Source organism: Oryctolagus cuniculus, chromosome 12 (genome assembly GCF_051225735.1).
Source record: "Oryctolagus cuniculus isolate XC-2025 breed Fujian yellow rabbit chromosome 12, ASM5122573v1, whole genome shotgun sequence".
NCBI classification, from domain to species: domain Eukaryota; kingdom Metazoa; phylum Chordata; class Mammalia; order Lagomorpha; family Leporidae; genus Oryctolagus; species Oryctolagus cuniculus.
This window is the reverse complement of record NC_142878.1, coordinates 66298084-66321820: the sequence shown is the minus strand read 5'-3', so window position 1 is coordinate 66321820 and position 23737 is coordinate 66298084. Positions and strand designations below refer to the sequence as shown.

The window sequence follows — 23737 nt, the reverse complement described above, 5'->3', positions numbered from 1 at the left end:
TCCATCCTCCTCATGTCTCCCACTCACCCGCTTATCCCAACTCAACCACAGCAGTATCTGGCTCATCATAGGCACCCCTGAAGGTGCCCCAAGAAGCATTCGTGGGAACTGTCCTAGGAAGGAGAGCCTTCTCTCTGCTAGCAACCCCGAAAAGGGGAGCTAGGAGGGAGAGAGCTGTCTGTGGTCACACAGTGATTTTCAGTCAGCCTTTTCTTCCCCCTTGTAAGTTTTTTTTTCTTAAAAAAAAAAAAATCTCACACATAAATATATACGCATGGTACAAAGACACAAAAGTATACACAGAAAAATGCCTTGGGTCTTGGCACTGAGTCTCCTCATCAGAAGCAGGAACTCTCCAGACAGCCTCTGTGTAAGCACCTGCACATTCATTTACGTCCCTTCCACATACAGCCCCCGCCTGAAGGCAGCTCAGTGTTTACCCCATTCTCTACCCTGCTGATTCCATCCAACAACACAGCTTGGAGACTGTGCCCCTTCTCACACGGGTACAGTGCTCTGCTCAGTGCACATCTCTGTCAACATCTTTTCTATAGATGTCTATATAGTTGCCAGTCTTTTGATAATATCAATGCTTTGAGCACATTCGTACAAATTTCATTTTATGTTTGGCTATTGTCATGGTAAATATCTAGAAGTGGAATGGCTGAATGGACAGAACTGCATGCCCTGGAGATTCGTATGCTAAAGTCCCACCCATAATGGGACTGCAATTGCAGACAGGGCCTGTGAGGAGATAACAAAGTCTAGGTGGACTCATGTCCCTGTAAGGAAAGGGTGAGCAGAATGAGAGTTTGGCTTAACAGCTAAGCCATCATTTGGGATGTCCACATCCTGTACCAGAGCGTCTGGGTTCAAGTTCCCAATTCTACTCCTGCTTCCAGCTTCCTGCTGATGCACACCTTGGGAGGCAGCACTGTTGGGTCCCTGCCACCCACGAGGGAGACCTGGACTGACTTCCCAGCTCCTGGTTCTATCTGGCCCAGCCTCAGCTGGGGCGGACATCTGGGGAGTGAAAGCGGAGGGAACCTCATTGTCTGCCTTTCTCTTTCAAATAAAAAAAAATAATATTCTTAAAAATAGGAAAAGAAATCTCTGTTTCCTCATGTTCCCAGAGAAGCAGACATGGTGAGAAGACCAGAAAGGAGACCATCACCGGACAGCAGCCCTGACGGCTCCTTGATCTTGGACTTCTGGTCTCAGGATCTGTGAAAACAAATGTCTGTTACTGAGGTCACCGAGTACGCGGTCTCTTGTCCTGGCAGCCCAGGCCGGCATTCACACTCCCAATGGTAACTTTTCCCCTAAACCATCGTCAGCTCAGAGTGCTGTCCAACTATTTTTTCTTTACCAATCTGATAGGTTAAAATGATATCTCAGGGAAGGTTTATTTTGTGTTTATATTAAATTTCTCATGTTTGAAAGATTTGCATTTCCTTTTCTGTGAATTGCCTCTCATATTCATCATCAATTTTCCTTTTTTTTTTTTTAAGATTTATTTATTCATTTGAGAGGCAGTTACAGACAGAGAGAGACAGAGAGCCAGATCTTCTATCTACTTGTTCACTCCCAAAATGGCCAAAACGGCCAGAGCTGAGCCGATTTGAAGCCAGGAGCCAGGAGCTTCTTCCTGGTATCCCATGTGAGTTCAAGAAACCAAGCACTGGGCCGGCGCCGCGGCTCAATAGGCTAATCCTCCGCCTAGCGGCGCCGGCACACCGGGTTCTAGTCCCGGTCGGGGCGCCGGATTCTGTCCCGGTTGCCCCTCTTCCAGGCCAGCCCTCTGCTGTGGCCAGGGAGTGCAGTGGAGGATGGCCCAGGTGCTTGGGCCCTGCACCCCATGGGAGACCAGGAAAAGCACCTGGCTCCTGGCTCCTGCCATCGGATCAGCGCGGTGCGCTGGCCGCGGCAGCCATTGGAGGGTGAACCAACGGCAAAGGAAGACCTTTCTCTCTGTCTCTCTCTCTCTCTCACTGTCCACTCTGCCTGTCAAAAAAAAATAAATAAAAATAAAAAAAAAAAAAAAAAAAAAAGAAACCAAGCACTTGGGTCATCTACTGCTTTCCCAGCCCATCAGCAGGGAGCTGGATCAGAAGTGGAGTAGCTGTGGCTGGCGCTGCAGCTCACTAGGCTAATCCTCCACCTAGTGGCGCCGGCACACCAGGTTCTAGTCCTGGCTGGGGCGCCGGATTCTGTCCTGGTTGCTCCTCTTCCAGGCCAGCTCTCTGCTGTGGCCCGGGAGTGCAGTGGAGGATGGCCCAAGTCCTTGGGCCCTGCACCCCATGGGAGACCAGGAGAAGCAGCTGGCTCCTGCCATTGGATCAGCGGGGTGCGCCGGCCGCAGTGCACCGGCCGTGGCGGCCATTGGAGGGTGAACCTACGGCAAAGGAAGACCTTTCTCTCTGTCTCTCTCTCTCACTGTCCACTCTGCCTGTCAAAAAAAAAAAAAAAAAAAAAAAAAAGTGGAGTAGCTGGGACTTGAACCGGCAACCATACAGGATGCCAACACTGCAGATGGCGGCTTTACCTGATATGCCATAATGTTGGTCTTAACTTCATTTCTTCCTTTTTTTAAAAAAATTATTTACTTATTTATTTGAAAGGCAGAGCTACAGAGGCAGAGGCAGAGGCAGAAAGAAATCTTCATCTGCTGGTTCACTCCCTAGAAGGCCACAATGGCCAGAGCTGCGCTGATCTGAAGCCAGGAGCCAGGAGCCAGGAGCTTCCTCTTGATATCCCACACAGGTGCAGGGACCCAAGGACTTGGGCCATCCTCCACTGCTTTCCCAGGCCATAGCAGAGAGCTGGATTGGAAGTGGAGCAGCCAGGACTCGAACAGGCGCCCATATGGGATGCCGGCACTGCAGGCAGTGGCTTTACCCACTGCACTACAGGGCCAGCCCTCCAGCTTCATTTCTTATGAGGATTCTTCTTGGGGGGCAAGTGAGAAAGCAGCAGTTTCTTTTTCTTTTCTTATTCCTACATGTTTCTTCAGATGAGTAATAGGTCAAAGTTTTAAACATACAAAGGGGTGAATAGCAGAAAATCATCTTCCTACCACACCCCCTCGATCCCTTCCCACCGGCAACCACAGCTTTCTGTGGGTTGTTCCACAGACACCCCCAGCACGTGCAGCCAAGTCCAGCTGCCCCTGAGAGTGCTGCCTACCTCACAGTCTCAGAGCCTAGGCTGATGCTGGGCTTTGGAAGGCCAAAGAGGGCCAGGTATGAGGTTCTCTCCTGTGCCTCGTCTCCTCAGGAGAAATCCAAAAGACACAGGACCTGAGCCCATAGAGAGTTCCAGACCTTCTCTGGTAGTGTCCCCACCAGGTGGGCCTGGGAGAGCTGGGGCCCTGGCTTCTGCTTTTAGGACATTTTCCACCAACAAATCCTTATCTGTTTCACACAGATGATTTGCATACGCGCAAGTTCTCTCTTTACATTACCCAACACAGTCCATGAACATCTGGTGACTTGCAGCTCATGAAAGGTTGAGGGCTGTGACGTCTGGGGCTGAGATGTGGGCCTCCTGTTCCCATGGAGTCATCTCTTCCAGAGTCTTCCAGGTAATACTGCTGAGAGTCTCCTGAGACCTCTAAGAAACTAGGACTCATGGTTTCTTCTGGATTTCAGCTGCCGCATCTTCCCTATTCCACCCCCTCCTTCAGGCCCGGCAATCATCCTTCTGCCTGGGCCTCCTGGCCCAAGAGATAAAATGAGAAGGGTTCCGTGTAGCAGCTGGCCCAGGAGATACCAGCAGAGGGAGAGCAGCAAAGAAGCAGCCTGTTGAGGTGCTCCCAGGAGGAGGAGCTGGAAATGCCACTACTCATAGATCCTTAAGCTAACAGCAGTTCACCCTCATTGTCCAGAAGACAGGTCCAGAGAGGAGGCCTAGAAGCAACAGCTCAAGAGAGGCATTTTCTGTGATCAAGTGGAGGAGAGCAGCCTTCAGCGATGGGACACAGTGAGTCAAGACAGCCCTCAGCAGGGTTTACTGGACTGTCAGTAGCCCCTGCTCATCAAGTGTTTTCATTGAAGAAAGTAGGACAGTGGTGGTGGTGGTGGTGTGGCTATGGTAGGGGGTTGTGGCTAGGGAGGGGCTGTGGCTGTGGTGGAGATGTGATGCAGTGAGTGCAGTAGGAGAGCGCCAGTGGAGGTGGAGGTGATGGTGGTACAGCTATGCGGGGTATGGCGGATGGTGGTGTGGCTATGGGGTGGGGTGTGGTGAGTTGTTGGAGTAAACTGATGGTCAGTTGTGATGATGATGGTGGGATGGCAATGCTGGTTAACACAGATCTATATTCTTATCCCAGATCATCATAATGTGACTGCTCACAGCTCACTGGGCTGTGATACAAATTAGAGGTGCCATGGGGAGGTGTCAGAGGCCAAATGATGGAAATGGGGAGGCAGGAGTTTGGGAATCCAACTACAAGGGGGCAGAGGCAGGGAAAGCACAAGACATCAAGCAGACCTGGAGGATGCAGCAACCTTAGGGGCTCTGCTGGGGTCTGTCAGCATGGGCGTGGGTCCACGGCCCCCGTGGTGCACCTGAGATGTCAGTGTGTCAGTGTTCCCGCTCTCCCCTTGATCAAGCAAGCATGAGCGATTGGATATCTACTGAGTTCAAAGCTCTGCTGGGGCAGGAGACACAGTTATGAAAAAATACTGTACCTGGGGAAGCTCACCGGAGGATGGGAGCAAGAGGCTAAGGAGATTATAGACACAAAATTGACAGAGTGCTGAAAAGAGTGGCACAGAGTACCATGGGAGCTCAGAGGACTGACTTCCACAGGAAGATCAGTGAGGACGGGTGCCTCTGAATCCTGGAAGATGAGTGGGTGTCTACCAGGCAAAGAGGCAGGGACAGCCTTCTGGACAGAACCGGGCCCAGATGAGTTCTGAAGAGTGGCTCTGCTGGAACCCGGCTGCCGTTGTGTGCATTCAGACACCTCAAGGCACAAGCAAAGCCTGCAGTCACACTGCTCACCCGTCCAGTGCCCAGGCTCCAGAGCAGGGCTGGTCCTGAGCCCGGCAGCAGCTTTGTGGTGTCTGTGTTTCCATGGACTAGCCCCAGCCTCACGGTGGCTATTCTATCTACGGACCATCCCACTGGTGGATGAGGGAGACACAGAGCAGAGGCGGCCCTCAGGGGCACCAGGACCCGGGAAGGCCCCTTCCCTCCACTCACTTTCACATCTCTTTGTATTCAACAGTTCCTTCCTTCCCCCTTGACTTCCTATCCTTGGCCTCTACTATCAGCTCCATCATGAATGAAAGAGAAAGTCGAGCAGGGTGGTTGTTTTCCCTTTTGCCCCTCATCCTTCTTGTATGCCGGAAAGGTGGGGAGCAGAGGGGATCTGAAGTAGGAATATCCTGAGTATGTCTCGGAGCCTGAAGCCCATGCCCTCAGGCTCAGGTCACTTCCCTGAAGAAGCTCAGACCCTAGTCCACACGTGCAAGCGGTCTCTCTCCTGGCAGCTAAGCCGCTGCAAAACCACACTCTGCCTCCCAGACCAAGGAGGCTCCCCATGGCCTTCTGCGTACAAAGAGAACAAAAGCACACAAGTCCTGTGTTGCAAGAGAAACTCCGTTCTATTTTCAGTCATGGGCCTTATCTTGGGTGCACCAAGCATATCTTTTTATTTCTCTGTTTTTTTCCCTCCCTCTGTAAAAGGAACCTGGCTGACAGACTCATGACTCCCGGGCCACCTCCTTGGAGAGTTTGTCTGTGGTGCGCCGTGCCATGAGCCTTTAAGTCAAAGTGATCTTGACTGAGTCAGTTCCACTCTTCTCAACTGTAAGACAAGACAGTTGGACTCACTGATCTTAAAGGCAGCTCCAAAAATTCTCCGAATGGAGCTGGAGTTCCCAGCATCCCTTGTGACTGCCAGTTTGAGTCCCAGCTGCTCCACTTCTGATCCAGCTCTCCGTTAATGTGTTTAGGAAGGCAGTGGAAGATGGCCTGAATTCTTGGGTTCCTATCACCCCTGTGGGAGACCTGAATGGAGTTCTTGGCTCCTGGTCTGGCCTAGCTCTGGTCATTGTAGCCATTTGGGGAATGAACCATCAGATGGAAGCGCTCTCTCTCCCTCCCCCTCTCTCTTTCTCCCTCTCTCTCTAACTCTGCCTTTCGAATAAATAAATAAATAAATCTTAAAAACAAAAATTAACCTGCCCCCAAATTCTCTGATTGTATTCAAAGAAAAGAATGAGTAGGGAGAGCAAAATTCTGGGTGTTATTCATTGCCTTGGACTGGGACCAGAAAAGGATGTCAATAATGAGAACAAGCAATGCTCTCGTTACCACCACCACCAGTCGCAGTTAATGGGACTTATTATGTGTCTGACACCACGCTAAGTGTTCACATGATCTCATTTAATCCCCACAATTCTGCAAGGAAGGGTAGTTATGCAAAGGACAAGGAAACTGAAATTGAGTGGTTAAGTGACCTGCCTATGGTTGCACAGCTAGTAAGTAAGCTGAGTCTAGCATTTAAACCCTGGTCTCTGCAGATCTCCGCTTTTACGTACATCGTCACATTGACCCAGTCTCCTCCTTGACTTGTCTTTCTTCCACAATAGCCCTGGGTATCATGAGCTGTGACTTGCAGGCAGCAAGAAACAACGAGGAGCACCACACCAAGGCCATCAGCTCCCGGCGCCTCGTTGTGAGGAGGGGGCAGTCCTTCACCGTCCTCTTGCATTTCCGTACCCCAGTCCGCAGGTTTCTGCCTACCCTGAAGAAGGTGGCCCTCGTCATACAAACTGGTAAGTGAACCTGAACCCCTCTGGCAGCAGGACTGAGCGGGGGAGCTTCTCTCTCCAGCACCCTGTCAGGGAACCCGGGGGGCAGATGGCGGCCCCGGCAGCTGGGCCTTCTGAAGTCCCGGGGGTGGGCAGGACTGTGTGAGGGCGCCACGGGACGGTGTGCACAGCACAGACTGCTCATTGGGTCACTCACCGGCTCCTCTGGCTCCAAGCACACTCTCAGCTGTGCACAAGAGCCTGTGTGGGATCTCACCAAGGATGTGTGTAACACGGAACGGCTGCCATTTGTTACATCCATGCTACATGTCAGATACTGGGCCATGAACTTCACGTGCAGTATCCCATTCAGCCCTCACACTGGCCCTATGAAACGAGTACTCTCATTATGCTCCTCTTATAGATAATGAGCCTTTGAGAGACATGGGCCCAGGAATGCCAACAGCCTATGGCTTCCACATCACCCCTTGCTGCTCCCAATTCTTTCATTCTCTTCCAAAGCCAACTTTCCCCTGCTCCATCTTTGTGACACTGGGACTTGATTACTCTGAGTCGTGACCAAGAAGTTCAAATGGCTGATTCACTGCTATGTGACTACAGGAGAGCAACCTTCCACGGCCAATAGGACCCAAGCCATCTTCCCGATTTCTAGCCTTGGGGACCGAAAAGGGTGGAGCGCGGCGGTGGAGGAGAGAGATGACCAATCCTGGACCATCTCTGTGACCACACCTGCAGATGCTGTCATTGGCCACTACTCACTCCTGCTGCAGGTCTCAGGCAGGAAGCAACACCTTTTGGGACAGTTTACACTGCTCTTTAACCCCTGGAATAGAGGTGAGTCTGGACCTGGCTGACCTGAGCTTTAAAGGGACTGAAGGCACCAGAGCTGGGGGGTGGCTCTGGCAGGGAGCACCTGCCCCCAGATACCTGCAGGCATCTCCCTCCAGGGCAGCACCAGCACTCAGTCCCGGCTGGTGCCTTCTCCCTGGATGAAAAGACTCTCAGATCCAGGGTCCTTGGCATCATGCACATCAGAAGGAACCTGGGGCCCACTGAAAGCAAAAGCTTCCATCACCAAACCCCAGGGTTACTCAGGTTATTTTGGTCACAGGAGTTCAGACTCACTGAGATGACTCTAGGAGAGCTACCCTTTATTTTAACAGTACAGGGTCGAGAACTGGGAAGACCTCCGGGAATGAGTAGGTGGCAGGAGGGGCTTCTCTGTCACTCTCTCCAGACTCCCTGGTCTGTCTCTAGGATGTGTTTAGCTTTTGTGGGCCCAGGAGCTTCTGTAATTTGGAGGATCTTCTTTAAGAGAAAGAATACAAAGTTTTGAGTTGCTGGAGCACCGAGCAGGCTCCAGGTTAGTGAGAATCCCTAGGCTGCAGTAAATCTGCCCTTTCTTCCTCTCCACTTGCTTGTCTGGCTCTTATTACAAGTGCATGGCTCCTCTCCTGGAGCCATGATAGTTCAGACAGCCTGTGGGTGGGTTTCCCTGTGGTCAGGTGACATCTGTTGTCCAATCAGTGCCCCTCAGGCAGAGCTGATGGTCAGCAGGCACAGTTGATTTGCCCAAAAGAGGACCAAATAGGGCATGTTCTCTTCCTTCTCATTCTGAGTATTGAGCCTATCTCTTCTCTATTTTTAAATTAACTGATTAAAAAATTTTTTTATTTAAAAGACAGGGAGAAAAAAATCTTTCACCCACTGGTTCACTCCCCAAATGCCCACAACAGCTAGGGCTGAGCAAGGCTGAATCCGGGAGCCCAGAACTCAATCCAGGTTTCCCACATGGGTGGCAGGGACTCAAGAACTTGAGCCATCACCTGCTGCCTCCCAGAGTGCACATTAGCATGAAGCTGGAATTGGAAGCAGAAAATGGACTTGAGGCCGGCGCCGCGGCTCACTAGGCTAATCCTCTGCCTTGTGGCACCGGCACACCAGGTTCTAGTCCCAGTCGGGGCGCCGGATTCTGTCCCGGTTGCCCTTCTTCCAGGCCAGCTCTTGGCCAGGAAGTGCAGTGAGTGCAGGGAGTGCAGTGGAGGATGGCCCAAGTCCTTGGGCCCTGCACCCCATGGGAGACCAGGAGAAGCACCTGGCTCCTGCCATCGGATCAGCGCGGTGCACCGGCCGCGGCGGCCATTGGAGGGCGAACCTACGGCAAAGGAAGACCTTTCTCTCTGTCTCTCTCTCTCACTGTCCACTCTGCCTGTCAAAAAAAAAAAAAAAAAAAAAAAAAAAAAAAAAAAAAAAAGAAAGAAAAGAAAATGGACTTGAACACAGGAATTCTGGATATGAAATGTGGGCTTCCCATGTGGAATGTTAGCTGTTGTGCCAAACATTTGCTCCACCATATCTTTCCTTTTAGAATCGACCACACCCACCTTAATTCTCTGGGCCCCTGAAGAGCTGATCGGGAAAATAGAAAACAGTTTCTCCCAGTTTCCCTGTCCTGTACCCCTGCCCTTTCAAGATTTTCACTGCCAGCTTGAGGGGGACTCCATGATATGTCAGGAGCAGGAAACTAGAGGAAATACAGGGAAGTACCAGAGTCTTTCTTGGTTCCTGTGGCCCCAGGCTTGGACCCCACTTCCTGACAGCCCTTCTCTATGGTAACTGAAGCCCTCTGGCCTCTCTGGCCACTTCTCTTGACCAGAGTGAATTCTCTAAGCCCCCCTCAGATGGCCCTGCCTGTCCTCAGCTCAGGCCTTTCTTTCCTGTTCCAAGTAGGTAGGCAAGAGGAACAATGGGTGGGAACTAGAGATCATGCAGGCACCCCTTGCCCCTGGGAAGGAATGTGGATTCAGAGCTGTTGACCTAAGGAAGGCCCCATGGCTCTCCCCATCCTGGCCTTCAAGCGGTTCCCCCCAAAGCCAAGGCTTTTGTGGGTTCCCTTCCCCCAGGACACATGCAGAGCTAGGCCCTGTGGCCAGAGGAAGGGCAGAGAAAAGACACCCACAGTCTTGACTCCAGTGCCAAGATCCCTGCTCCATGCTCCGCTTGTAGGGAGTTGCTTAGGGATGGCGTCTCCATGTGAGTCTGTCTGGGCAGGGATGGATCACTGGCTCTGCTCATCTGGGAGTTGAATAAGGGATTTTGAGAGATTCTCTGGGATCTCAGACTCGTCTCAGCATACCTGCAGGTGGAAGTCACCTGCATTAGGAAAGAAATTTTACATCATATAATGAAAGTCAGAGCCCAGTCTGTAGGGCAGGGACTTTATAAAAGGGGGCTGTACCCTACTGTACTTCCCAGAGCCCTGCAAGATGCTGGGGCCAAACATCTCAGTTTGAAGGGATTTCCAAGGAAGTGGTGCCAAGCTGACTTCCTGGAGCATTAGGGATGGAGGCACAGGAGACAAGGGCTCCCTGGGCCTATGGTTCTGTGATTTTAGAACCGAGATTTTTCAGGGCTTCCTGACTTGTAATACCTTACCCTTCTGTTGCCTTGACTGCCCCCATCCCAGCCGAATGCCCGAGGCTCCCGAGAGATGTAGCCCAGCAGTTCCTTCGGATGATTTGGAAACGCTTTGCTCTTTCTAGTTTCCAGGAACTAGACTACCCGCCTCCCCAGCCCCACTCCACTCCTGCAGCCAGATCAGACACATGGGCATTTGGCAAGCAGAGCAGCTATCCCCATCGCCCCCAGCTTCCTAGAGTAGACGATGGTCTCCTCAAAGGTTGACCAACCTCCACATGATGTCCAGCCCAGCCCTTGGGTGAGAAAAGCCAAGAAGGCTACCCGAAGTGACCATGGGAGTCCTGGGCCCACCAGACACCCCAGGGCAGAAGCCATTGTTCTTGCTTCCACTTCCCCAGCCCCACGGCTCCTTTTGACCCAACCTTGCCAAATGCTCCTCTGTCCTCAGCTCCCCCAACCTATGCTTAATTGCTTCGTTTCTGAAACATGTTTTCTTGGGTCAGAAATGGAAGCTGTGGGGAAGACATTTCAGGCCACTGGGCATCTCTCTGAGTGGCAGCCAACATCTCTTTGGCTGATACTGCTCCAGCTGCAAATGTTCTCTGGGAACCACCAGGCTTTTTGAGGTGGTTTGCCTGGTTGATCACACAGGCCACATCCTGACTGACCCAGGGGCTCCAGGCTGGGTACCACAGAGGGTAGTGGAAAGGGACTTCCTCCTCTGTCTTCATTAGGCTGAGAGCTGAACCTGACCTGCGCAGGGAGGGCAGAGGCCTGGGCATGGAGCACGAGCCCAGCACTGCCCAGGTCCTCATCCATCCCCACCTGTTTCTCACAGAGGATACTGTGTTCCTGGAGAATGAGGCTCAACGCAGGGAGTATGTGTTGAACCAGAATGGCATCGTCTATCTGGGCACGGCTGACTGCATCCAGGAAGAGTCCTGGGACTTTGGTCAGGTACAAATGAGCTCCAGGGAATAGAGGGGTGGTGGCTGGCCCATAACCATCAACGTTCATGCCAGAAAGAGCTGGCAGGTGAAAAGGCCCTGGTTGGGAGGCCACTTCTTTATTTATTTACTCACTTATTTGTATGTCAGAGTTAGAGAGGTCTTCCATCTACCTGTTTACTCCCCAGATGGCTACAATGGCCAGGAATGGGCCAGGCCAAAGATAGGAGCCAGGAGCCAGGAGCAACTTTTGGGTCTCCCATGTAGGAAGCAAAGGCCAAAACAGTTGGACCATCATCTGCTGTTTTTCCCAGGCCGTTAGGGAGCTGGGTTGAATTAGAGCAGCCAGGACATGAACCAGCACCCATATGGGATGCTGCTGTTGCAGGTGGCAGCTTTACCTGTTACGCCACAACACAGGCCGCCACTTATTTAGCTCACTTCAGCCCTGGGGTGCCTCCCTTCCCTTTGACTCACAGCAGACCCTCCTCCACAGCTACCAGAGTTACCTGGCTACACATCGAGGTGAGTGAAACCTCTGTCTCCAGGTGAAGACCAAACACCCTGGCTTTCCATCTAAGGCCTGTCCACAGGCCACCCCGGGCTCCAGTCCTCACCAGCCTGGTGGGCACAGCTGCAGATTCTCTCTGCCTGCAACAGCTGCCCTTCTTCAATGCCTGGAAAACTCCCACCCATCTCTTAAGACCTTCTGAAACATTTCCCTAGCCCCTGAAGGCTAGGGGTGTCTCTCCTCTGTGTCCTGGGTTCTGGCCACGTGGCTGTGATCTGTAATCCAAGGGGCCATGTGTCCATCTCCAGTCCTGAACTGTGGGCCCCTTCAGTGCAGGAGCTGCCTTGATATCCCCCCACTGCTGCAGGAGCTCACCTGACGGAAATGCAATGAAACAAAGCTACTCAGTGCCTGTCCTCAAGAGCTCACATCCTAGCAGGAGAGTCAGACCCCGGAAGAGTGAAGGCCTGGGTGCTCAAGCATAGGCGGGCAGAAAAAAAACAGAACTCCCTCGGGGGACAGTGAGACAGGAGAGGAGGCGTGGAGCGTGCACTTGGGAAGAGGATGGGAGGATGCGGCTGTGCTGTGGGATGAGTGCCTGACCAGGGACCCTTCATCATGGCCTTATGTGGTCCTTACAGTTTGAAGGGGATGTCGTGGACCTCAGCCTGGCCCTGCTGAGTGTGGACAAGCAGGTAGAGAAGTGGAGCCAACCCGTGCATGTGGCCCGAGTGCTGGGTGCCTTGGTGAGTGAGAGGCAGGGGAGGCAGAGGGAGGAGAATGTGGGACAAGAGCCCTGACAGAGCTGTCCCACACATCGCAAACAGTTCCCTGCTCCCAGGGGGTGGGAGGCAGTTCCTAGAAAAGAGTCTGGGTGAGGATGGAGAGGGACAGGTGAGAGCATCTCCAGGGACAACAAAAGCCAAGAGAGGAGTCATCCTCAGAACGGGGGGGTGGGGTTGGGGAGGGTGTCCCTCTTACCCCGTGTTTGCTGCCACAGTAACCAAAGGGACTTGCATTTACTTCTAAAGGAGTCCTAAGATGCAAACCGGGGAGCTGGCCTGGTGCTTCCCCTTATCTCTAAAAGTCCTTTGGTAGGAACCCTGCATTCCCCACTTCCTCTTGTGTCTCTGAAGTCCACCCTGAAGAGGTGCTGAGGGTCAAGGCCGGCCCAGGAGGAGGAGGAAGCTGGGATAAGTGGCCCGCAGGACCCAGCAGCACACAACCACAAAGGAGTCAGTGCTTGCCGGCGGGCAGCTCTCATGGCATCACCCTGGGGATCGGAACCCATGGGCTTAGGAGGGAACCAGCGGAAGGCAGGCACAACAGGCACCCGTAGTTCTGATGCAGGTGGTTTGTTCTTCACTCGGACAGGGGGCTGAGCCCTCTTTACTCAGCACATGGGGGCTGTCCTGCCTGCAGGACCCCCACCAACACCACCCATCTCCCCAAACAGCTGCATGCTCTCAAGGAGAAGAGTGTCCTGCCCACCCCACAGACCCAGGCTGCCGAGGAGGGGGCCCTGCTGAACAAGCGCCGGGGCAGCGTGCCCATCCTGCGGCAGTGGCTCACTGGCCAAGGGCGGCCCGTGTATGATGGTCAGGCCTGGGTGCTGGCTGCTGTCATGTGCACAGGTACAGAGCAGGGGCTGCACAGGGCGGTCGCCTGGGCCGCTGTACAGAGTCTGCCCTCACTCTCGGGTGATCTGTGAGCTCCCACGTGGGAGGGACAGCTCCAAAAGCAGGTGCTGCCTCTGCTCGGCAGCAGCCTCTGGCCACCCGGCAGGTTCAGGTGCACGATGTGGCCAAGAAACTGGCTGCTCATCCCGGCCACCCTTCCCACCAGCGTCTGCTTCTTTGTCCCCAGCAAAGACGGGTCCATTTGCAGACTCTGCTCCCAGACTCACTTCCTCCCCGCGGCCTCCCCTCACCTGCTCCAGCAAAGCAAGCCCCTTGGCACTGCAACACATGTTCTGTACCCCTCTCCCTGCCCTGTCCTCTGCCAGCTGAGAACTTGTTGGCCCTGCCTCATTAGCCTCCCCTCACCTGCTCCAGCAAAGCAAGCCCCTTGGCACTGCAACACATGTTCTGTACCCCTCTCCCGTGCCCTGTCCTCTGCCAGCTGAGAACTTGTTGGCCCTGCCTCATTAGCCTCCATGCATCTTGCTGTTGGGTGTCAGCTCTGACCCCTGGTGCCTGTGTCCCTCCTCCTTGCATGACGTCACCTGGCATTTAAGACAGAGCCCTATGTGCTCCACTCACCCCTCTCCCCTACTGGCCCCCTTCCACACACACCCCTGCATATAGCTTGGTCTTTCTTGCACCCTCTGATGCTGCACCTCTTCCTTACAGTGCTGCGATGCCTGGGAGTCCCTGCCCGTGTGGTCACGACGTATGCCTCAGCCCAGGGCACTGGTGGGGGCCTGCTGGTGGATGAGTATTACAATGAGGAGGGTCTCCAGAATGGGGAAGGCCAGCAGGGCCGAGTCTGGTGAGAAGCCCAAGGGAGATGCGGTTCTGGCCCAGGAAGGGCTCCAAAACGATGGGGGGGGGGGACAGGAGTGGACCTTGGGGATGCCCCACACTGAGACTGACCTTGGAGGCTCTTGCAGGCAGATGCTGTGGCCAGTGGGGGTGTGTACTGGGGGTGTTACAGCCACCTTTACACAGTGTCCTCCCATCCCCATGGTAACAACGCCCTGCCCAGCTGCACTTCAGGACTCTTTTGTTTCCCACTTGACTTTCTCCCTGTGCTACTGTCAGGATCTTCCAGACTTCCACAGAGTGCTGGATGAAGCGGCCTGCTTTGCCCCAGGAGTACAATGGATGGCAGATTCTGTACCCAACTGCTTCTGGAGGAAGCGGAGGTAATGCCTAGGGGTGGGCCATGACCGCCCAGGGTCCCTCAGAATGGAAGCAGAAGCGGCAGGCAGGTCAGAGAGGCTCTGCCTCCTCTGAAACAGGAGCAGGGCCCTGGGGCCAGCAGGTGCAAGGAAGTGGAGGTGTCAGTTATCCCAGCCATGAGCTAGGCGCATGGAGGGGTTGAGACTCGGAGAAGGGCAGAGGGCTCAATGGCGGCTGAGGAAGTGCTGGGCCGAGGACTTGCAGGTATGCCTCCCAGGTTCTGGAGAGGTTGCAGAGGGTATCGGGAGAGGCTCAAGCCCAGGGAGGAAGCTCCCAGAGCCACTGCAGGATGGCTCTCTTCACCCAGGAACAGAACTGTCACAGAGCCTGGCACACAGTAAGTGCTCAGGAAAGGTGACCGAGTCCTGAACATGAGGAGCACAGCTGGCTGGGGGACTCCTGGGCACTAAGCCTCCTACTCTAAGGTTCTACCTGCCCAGTTTCTGAGGGGGTTCTGCCATGGGCCACGCCCAGAAAGTACCATCACTAGAGAGTTGTGAGTTCACCTCTGGGTTGCCCTCTCACAAGTCCTGCCTGGTACCAACCTCTGACCTTGACCCTGGGGGAGGGAATAAAGGATACAGGACAGGGACTGGGCATGGCTGCCCTGCTCATGGGTGAACCTTTCCCCCCCTCAGTCCTGGGGGCCTGCGATCTGGTCCCTGTCAGAGCAGTCAAGGAGGGGATCCTAGGGCTGAGCCCTGCAGTGTCAGACCTTTTTGCCTCGGTGAACGCCTCGTGTGTGGTCTGGAAGTGCTGCGAGGATGGGACGCTAGAGCTGACCAGCTCCAACACCAAGTACGTCGGCAGCAACATCAGCACCAAGGCCGTGGGCAGTGACCGCTGTGAGGACATCACCCAGCACTACAAGTACCCTGAAGGTACTGACCAGGGAAGGGCCAGCCAGATAAATGCAGGCCAGACACAGCCCTAGTCCTTTTCCCCATCAGGGAGAACAGAGTTTCTCACCCTGGCTTCACAATATTGACATCTGGAGACAGATATCTGGGTGAGGGGGGTGGGGGGGAGGCTATGTCTGTCACAGGACCTTTAGCACCATTCCTGACCTCTATCCAAGAGATGACAGCGTGCACACCCCTCACCACCACTACCAGTTGTGACAACCAAAAATAATGGCTCCAGATGTATGTAGGGGCCAAAATGGCCCCCAGTTGATTTCTGCTATAAAATAGCTGCATGAAGCCTTGCGATGCTGCCACTCCTCCTACGCACCCTAACCTGTTGCTCCAAGTCAATTGAAGGCACTTCTACCTTTGTCCCAACAGGGAGGCTTATGCCACTCTGGGGGCTCCCCCTTAACCATCACATGGTATTTCTCACCTTGGTCTCTTCAACTCGAAATTTCCTCTTTGCCTGGAGCTAATCTGGGGCCTCACCAACTCTTATCTACAGTTTCATAGCTGGACTCTGCCTTCAGCTCTCCATCCTTGTTCCCTTTCCAGCTTTCAGTTTCCAGAATGTGCTTTATGAGACACAAATGTTGGCTGGTGCCATGGCTCACTAGGTTAATCCTCCGCCTTGCGGTGCCAGCACACCGGATTCTAGTCCCGGTCGGGGTGCCGGAGTCTGTCCTGGTTGCCCCTCTTCCAGGCCAGCTCTCTGCTGTGGCCAGGGAGTGCAGTGGAGGATGGCCCAAGTGCTTGGGCCCTGCACCCCATGGGAGACCAGGAGAAGTACCTGGCTCCTGCCTTCGGATAGACACGGTGCGCCGGCCACAGCGCGCTGGCCGCAGCAGCCATTGGAGGGTGAACCAATGACAAAGGAAGACCTTTCTCTCTGTCTCTCTCTCTCACTGTCCACTCTGTCAAAAAAAAAAAAAAAAAAAAAAAAAGACACAAATGTCATGCACAAGTATCATTATGTTACTCCCCTGCTCCACAACATTCCATCATCCTCATTGCCCTTGGAATCCATCCAGATCCCTTCACATAGGAAAATTCAATTCCTGGAAACATTGTCCTCAAAGACAGTGTGGGCTTGTCCCACGGTTTGATGTCTCACTGCTCAAGGGGCAAAGTCAGCATTTGAAGAACTTGGTCCTGATGTGGCTTGAAGGAAACACACTGTATCTGTGGTAGATGTGCCTAACACTATTTGTCTGGCTAAATACCAGCATGACCTTAGAGGTCTGTAATGCTCTAGCTACTGCAGTATTGAGTGGAAGTGGGTAAGTACGTTTTAATCCTGGGCCTTTATTAGAAGGGTCTATGCCTGCTAGGTAAGAGGCTGCTTTGCTTCTTGCATTCCCTAGGATCCATTCAAGAAAAAGAGGTGCTGGAGAGAGTCCAGAAAAAGAGAATGGAACAAGGGAAAGACAATGGCATCCCTCCTCCCAGTGTCGAGATGGCCGATCCCCTGTACCTGTTCTTGGAAGCACCCAGCTCTCTACCCCTGAGAGGGGAGGCCCAGCTCTCAGTGATCCTGGTTAACCCTAGCGACCAGGAGAAGGCGGTGCAGCTGACAATTGGGGCCCAGGCCATGTACTACAACGGCGTCCTTGCTACTGAGCTCTGGAGGGAGAAGCTGTCCCTCACACTCAGTGCCAACCTGGGTAAGTCTCCATGGCCCTATCAGACATCCTGAACACACCTGGCTCCTGCCTTGTGTGCAGCAGCCACAGGGCACACCCCTACAGGTCTCTAGAGATGGCTTTTAGCTTCTGGTGCTCACGTGTTCTCTCAATCTCTCTCATTCATTCAACACATATTTATTGAGCCTGACACAGGAAACATACACACACACACACACACACACACACATACATTCCAACTGTAATTGGATATCAGATCCAGCATAGCAGTATAAGAAGTACAGACAGAGTACAATTGCAGAATATCTCCCTTGTTTCCAAATAAATGCCCTGCCCTGAGTCATGAAGGGTGAGTAAGGAAGAGATGAACAGAAAAGTGAAGTTCAGGCCTTCCTGACAGAAGCAGCAGGTTCACAGGTCCTCCTCCTCCACTCCTCCCTGAGTTGTTGTTCTCCTTCCTCTTCCCCCTCCTCTCCCTCCTCCTTCCTCCTCCTTCCTTCTCCCCCTCCTCCCCTCTCCCTTCTTCTTCTTCAAAGAAATACAGGCAGAGATCTCTTGTCCTCTGTTCACTACCTAAATGTCTGCAACTGCCAAGGCTGGGCCAGGCTGAAGCCAGGAGCCCAGAATTCAATCCGGGTTGCCCATGCACCTGAGCACTCCAATACGTCTTAACCACTGCACCACAGGCCCATTCCCTATGCTATTTTAGAGTTAAGATTCCCTGGTCTAGAACAATTGTTCTCAAATTTTGTTGTACTTTACAGTCATCCAGGGAACTTTGATGTTCAGCTTGCATCGCAGGCAATGAAATCAGAAACTCTATGGCGGGACATAAACAACAGAATTTTGAATACTCCTCAAGTCATCCCAGGAGCAGGCAAGTTTGAGAATCAGTGACCAGTGGGGAGCATGGCATGAGAGCTGGACATGGTCCAGATCAGGAAGTCAGGAGCTCAGAACTTCTGGGTCTCCCACATGGCAGGGGCCCAGGTATTTGGGTCATCTGCTGCTGCTCTCCCAGGCATGTTAGCAGGGAGCTGGATTAGAAACAGAACAGCTGGGACTTGAACTGGTTTGAGTCCCGGCTGCTCCACTTCCAATCCATCTCTCTGCTATCGCCTGGGAAAGCAGTAAAAGATGGCCCACGTCCTTGGGCCCCTATACCCGCGTGGGAGACCTGGAGGAAGCTCCTGGCTCCTGGCTTTGGATTGACACAGCTCCGGCAGTTGCAGCCAATTGAGGAGTGAACCAGGGGATGGAAGACCTCTCTCTCTCTCTCTGCCTCTCCTTCTCTCTCTTTGTAACTCTTTCAAATAAATAAATAAATCTTTTTAAAAAAGAGAGAGAGATAATGACAGAAAACTTACCAAACCTAAAAAGAAAATAAAAGAAAACCCAAGAAATGTCTAAGTAGATGGCCAGTAAGGCAGCTGGAAACCTGAACCTAGTATTTAAGCTAAAGTCCTGAGCTGGAGACCAGTGGTGAGAATCCCAGCACAGAGGGGGCAGCTGAGAGTCAGAACCTGAATGAGCTTTTGGAGGTTGTGAGACGAGAAGAGGATGAGGAGGGAACCCAGGCAGCACCAGCACAGAGGGGGCAGTCAGGAAGGGCAGAGTAAAGGAGACTAAGAAGTCAAAGAGAAGAAGGGGGCACCCAGCAAGGCCAGCAAACAGGGCACGAGATGTCCAGCTCAGAGGCATCCCTTGAGAGAGGGACTTCACCCAGGAGCAGTGGTGCATGCTAGTTTCCTGGAGGTTCAACCCATTAAGTGGAGGAGGTGAGACATGCTGCACGGCCATTCCTGGCAGCATGATGGGAGGAAGACAGGCTGCGTGGTAGCCAGCGATGCTGGGTCTCTGCGGGGGTGGACGCTGCTTTATTTAGATGAGAGAGGATCCATCTGCTTCTGTGCTGAGGCAAACAATCAGCATAGAGGGCAAGACTGATCCTCAGGAGAAATGGGTTATAATAGAGGAAGCAATCCTTGGGAGTATGAGATAATTGGAATCACTGTAGCTTACACGTATTGAGCACCTAATATTTCCAAAAAATGTTTTAAGTGCTTTATTTATGTTATCTCATTAATCCTCACAACATTCTTATGAGCCGAGATCCATTTCTGTTCCCACATCATAGATAGGGGGACCAGACAGAGACACAGAGAGGTTAAGTAACTTGCCCAAGGTTACACAGCCATCAGTGGTGGGTGGGGTCATGATGGGGCTAGACATGAGCAGGGACACAGCAGGGGTGAGGGCTCCAGTTGATGGCTTCATTTTCTCTGCCAAAGGGGAGGAGAAGCAGCAGAAATGGGAGGGAATCAGCATCTATTCAGAGACTGCTAGGTGGTGGGTTCAGAGATCACCACTCTGCAGCACTGCATTTAACACAAACCATCCCGCTGGGCAGGCAGTATCCTTAGACAAGTACAGTGAGGCCGAAGAGCTTAGCTGGTTCTAGTCCACAGGGACCTTTCCACAACCCCGCTGGGGTGCTCTGCCAGGAGTGGTGACGGGTAGAGGATGGAGGGTGAGGTCTTGAGTAGGTTCCAGGTGTACAAGTGGAGTGGGGACTGAAGTACCTTTTTGGCCTGTGAGACCCTAAGTGCTCTGCATTTCCTCTGTGTGCAATGATGGCTTGTTTCTAGGACACACACTCACCCTTTTCACTGACTCCCTCTGTCATGTCTTTCAGTTAAGAGAATAACCACCAGCCTGTCCTTCTCCTATTTTGAGCCACACCCACCAGAGAACAGCTTCCTCAGACTCACGGCCATGGCTACACACTCCAAGTCCAGCCTGAGCTGCTTTGCTCAGGAAGACGTCGCCATCTGTAGACCACAGCTTGCCATCGAGGTAGGCCCCAGTCCTTCCCTGAGTTGCTCCCAGCTGCTACCACTCAGCTCTCCATTCAGAAGGAATCCGAGCCCCCCGAGCTGCAGAGCAGATGACGACACTGCAGAACCACCAGAAAACACTGGGTTTGAGAGCTCCTTCTCTTCAGATAGTCCTCTTACACGCACTGTGAAGATTTAAATCTCCCAACTCCTTTAACTGGTTAAGTAAAGGTTCTTTCCAATCACTGAGCTATACTTACACAGATGATAACAGCCTGTGTTTATTTAATACTTTATACCTACACCAAAGTATTTTCTCCTCTTTTAATACAAAGGCCCTGCGGGGTGGAACTATTCCCATTATTCAGGTGAGGAAACTGAGTCCTAACACAAATGCCAAGGATCATAAAACAGGAAACTCCAGAGTCTGTGGCTGTTGGTCCACTTGTCTACCCTGGCCAAAGTGAATGAGATCTGGTCCCTGGCCTCCAGGTGGCTATAGCTTGGTAAGGGAGAGCAATACTCGGCCCTTTGTGCTCTATCAGAGGCACAAAGTCACCACGGGATAAATGTAGTAAAGAGGACTAATTCCAGCTAATGATTTTGGGGACAAGTTCATGGAGGAGGCAGCATTTATTTGAGGACTTGCAGAGTGAGTGCACTTTCAGTACAGAGGTAGGGGAAGGCCCCGCCCCCCCCCCCCCCCCCAAAGGCAGAAGGCTGAGCAAAGAGGCACAAAGGAAAGGAGCCTGAGGAATGTGCTGGGCACAGGCAAGTCCACAACATAGCTGGGGTGTCATTTAACTGAGGGAAGAACAGGTGAGGCTGGAGAGGTGGGCTGACTTCTGAAGACAATGGAGACCTGCCAAGGGTCTCCAGCAGAGGAGAGGCACGATCAGGGCCTGTCAATGACACATCAGAGAGGGTAAGAGAAAACGCAGGAAGACCAGGTAAAGGCGCACAGGAGTCAGCTGTGGAGTCAGGGTTAGGATGGCAGAGATGGGGGTGGAAGTGAGGAGGATACAGGGGTGCCCAGGAAGGGAAGGCATGCCTGTGGCGCTGTGCCTTTGGCATCCACTCCACGTATTGCTTCTTCCCACAGATGCCAGAGACAGCAGAGCAATACCAGCCTCTGACGGCATCAGTCAGCCTCCATAACACCCTAGACGCCCCCATGAAGGACTGCGTGATCTCCATCCTCGGGAGGGGACTCATTCACAGAGAGAGGAACTACAGGTGAGACTGCAAGCTCTTTGTCCTGCTGAAACATCTCAACTGGTCAGAAAGCCAAGGGTCCAAAGGTAATGAATGTCTTTTTGCTACATCCATGGAAATACAAGGGGACTTCAAAAAGTTCATGAAAACATGGAATTAAAAGATAGGGTTTACTTCGGTGCAAAAAAAAAAAAAAACACAAAAAAACCGTTTCTTCATAATATGCATTTTCCATGAATTTTTTTCAAGTTCCTCATACATTCTAGGTATTCGTCCCTTGCTGGGTTTAGATGTTGCAAATACCTTCTTTCACATTATGTCCATCACAGCCTTTCTTGAACTCACAGCGTATGGTTTAAAGTTTAGGATGCCTGTTCCTATCATCTCTGAGCTCACTGGCAGGTGGCAGTCAGGGTTAATGAGCCACGGCCTCTGCCTCATGAAACTCACTGAGTTAACCATTCTTGTCAACTTGATGAGAAGGAAACTGGCAACATTGAAGCAGACGTTTGTGGTTTCCCAGATCAATGGTTGTGCAAAGCTCCCCAACAGAAATCTGCTGCATCCCCTCAATCACCACAAGAAGGTCCACAGGCAGGCCGGGAGGCCAGGAGGCTACTACAGGGCACCAAACACCACCTGCCGACACCTCGACGCCCTCTCAGCAGGCCTGCTGTGCACTCTGCACTTAGCACCAAGTGAGGAGTCCAAAACTAGCTTTTCCAAACATATCCAAGGTGCTAGTCATGCTCCCATAGAAACAGAATCAATAGGCTATCTATAGAGACATATGAAGGGGTGTTATTAGGAGAATTGGCTTACAGGATTATACCAACTGAGAAGTCCCACAACAGGTGACAGGCAGGCTGGAGAAGCAGGGGTGCTGGTAGCATGGCTCAATCCAAGTCTGAAGGCCTCAGAACCGGGGGAGCCAAGGAGTTTAACTCTCGGTTCAAGCCTGAAAGCCTGAGTCCCATCAAGGGGACTGCTGATGTAAGATTACCAAGTGTGGAGTATGTCCACGGCAGGGGTCGCAGGAGTTGAGCAAGTTGATTATGTCCCAGCTCTCCAAGTGAAAGACCATTTTGCCTTCTGTATTTATTCTCTCCAGACTCCCAGCCAGCTGGTGGTCCCCGCCCACATGGAGGTAGGGTTTTCCCACCCAGTCTGCTCAGATCCACATGCTAATCTCATTTGGAAACACCCTGACACACCCAAAACAATGTTGTTCCAGGTTTCTGGTATTCCTTAAACCAGTCAAGTTGACATCTATAATCAACCATCATTTACTAGTACTATCATCACTGAGAACTGAAAGAGACTGAAGGCATGGACAGAAGGAAAAACAGATGCAGCTGACAGCCCTTAGGATATTTCTCTTCTCAACCATGCAAGTGCTCAGCACAGGCAGGCTCCTGTCTTCTATCCCTTCATAACCACCTCTGTTTTAACAGCAAGGTTCTTAGCTATTCATTTCTGCATGGTCAACCTCTCCCTGTAAGGAAGGATCAGAGTCACTGGCATGAGCAGAGCAACCTGGGACAGAACTAGTACCTGCCTTTTCTTTTATTTCAGGTTAGGCCCCGTGTGGCCTGGAAACATGCTGTGTACCCAGTTCCAGTTCACACCAACACACCTGGGGCTCCACAGGCTGACTGTGGAAATGGACTGCAACATGTTCCAGAATCTAACCAACTACAGAAGTGTCACTGTGGTAGCCCCTGAACTTCCAGCTTGAACTTCCAGCTCTTTCACCACTCTCCCCAACCAGCCCTTGATGTTACAAATCTAACACCAAACCTGTACTGGGAAGGGAAACTTTGCTCCTCAAGACAAACTCAGGTTGAGCAGAAGAGTGACCAAACACAAACTAGATCCCCAGGAATCAATAGATAAGACACTCATTTCTGTCACCCCAGCCGAAGACACCATGGGCAGTGGTTTTCTTAGAATAGAAACTGCTGGGCTTGAGTGATAAGAGGAAGCTTTTGAAAAGGTACCCAGTGGGGCCAGCCTTGTGGCATAGTAAGTAAAGCCTCTGCCTCTGATGTGCGCATCCCATAGGGGTACTTGTGTGAGATGCGGCTGCTCCACTTCCCATCCAGCTCCCTGCTAATGGCTTGGTAAAACAATGGAAAATAGCCCAAGTACTTGGTTCCCTGACACCTGCATGGGAAACCCAGAAGCAGCTCCTGGCTTCGACCTGGCACAGTGCTGGCAATTGCAGCCAGAAAAAGCAAATGGAAGATCTGTCTCTTGCTGTCTCTTCCCATCTTTCTGTAACTCTTTCAAATAAAGAAATAAATCTTAAAAAAAAAAAAAAAAAGACAATGAAAACTCATTTGGGTGTAGGAGTTTGGCACAGTGGTTAAGTCACCACTTGGGGCACCTGCATCCCATATATTAGAGTTCCCGGTTTGAGCCCTGGCCTGTCTACTTCCAATCCAGCTTCCTTCTAATGCGCACCTTGGGTAGCAGCAGATGATGGATCAAGTACCTGGGTCTCTGCCACCGTGTAGGTGGCCCAGATTGAGTTCTAGGCTTCTAGCATTAGACTGTCCCAGGCTT

At 52.3% G+C, this 23737-nt stretch overlaps 1 protein-coding gene across 1 annotated transcript; it reads left to right on the top strand.

Moving 5' to 3' along the window:
• Positions 1–3757: 3757 nt before the first annotated feature.
• On the top strand, positions 3758–23495 carry EPB42 (erythrocyte membrane protein band 4.2). The gene is made up of 13 exons (XM_051822042.3): positions 3758–3981; positions 6603–6788; positions 7386–7619; positions 11044–11162; positions 12305–12409; positions 13120–13297; positions 14015–14153; positions 14426–14529; positions 15205–15447; positions 16839–17138; positions 19813–19973; positions 21057–21190; positions 22745–23495. Exons 1-13 carry the CDS (start codon positions 3972–3974, stop codon positions 22905–22907), a joined length of 2076 nt encoding a protein of 691 aa, XP_051678002.3. The 5' UTR covers positions 3758–3971; the 3' UTR covers positions 22908–23495.
• Positions 23496–23737: the final 242 nt, after the last annotated feature.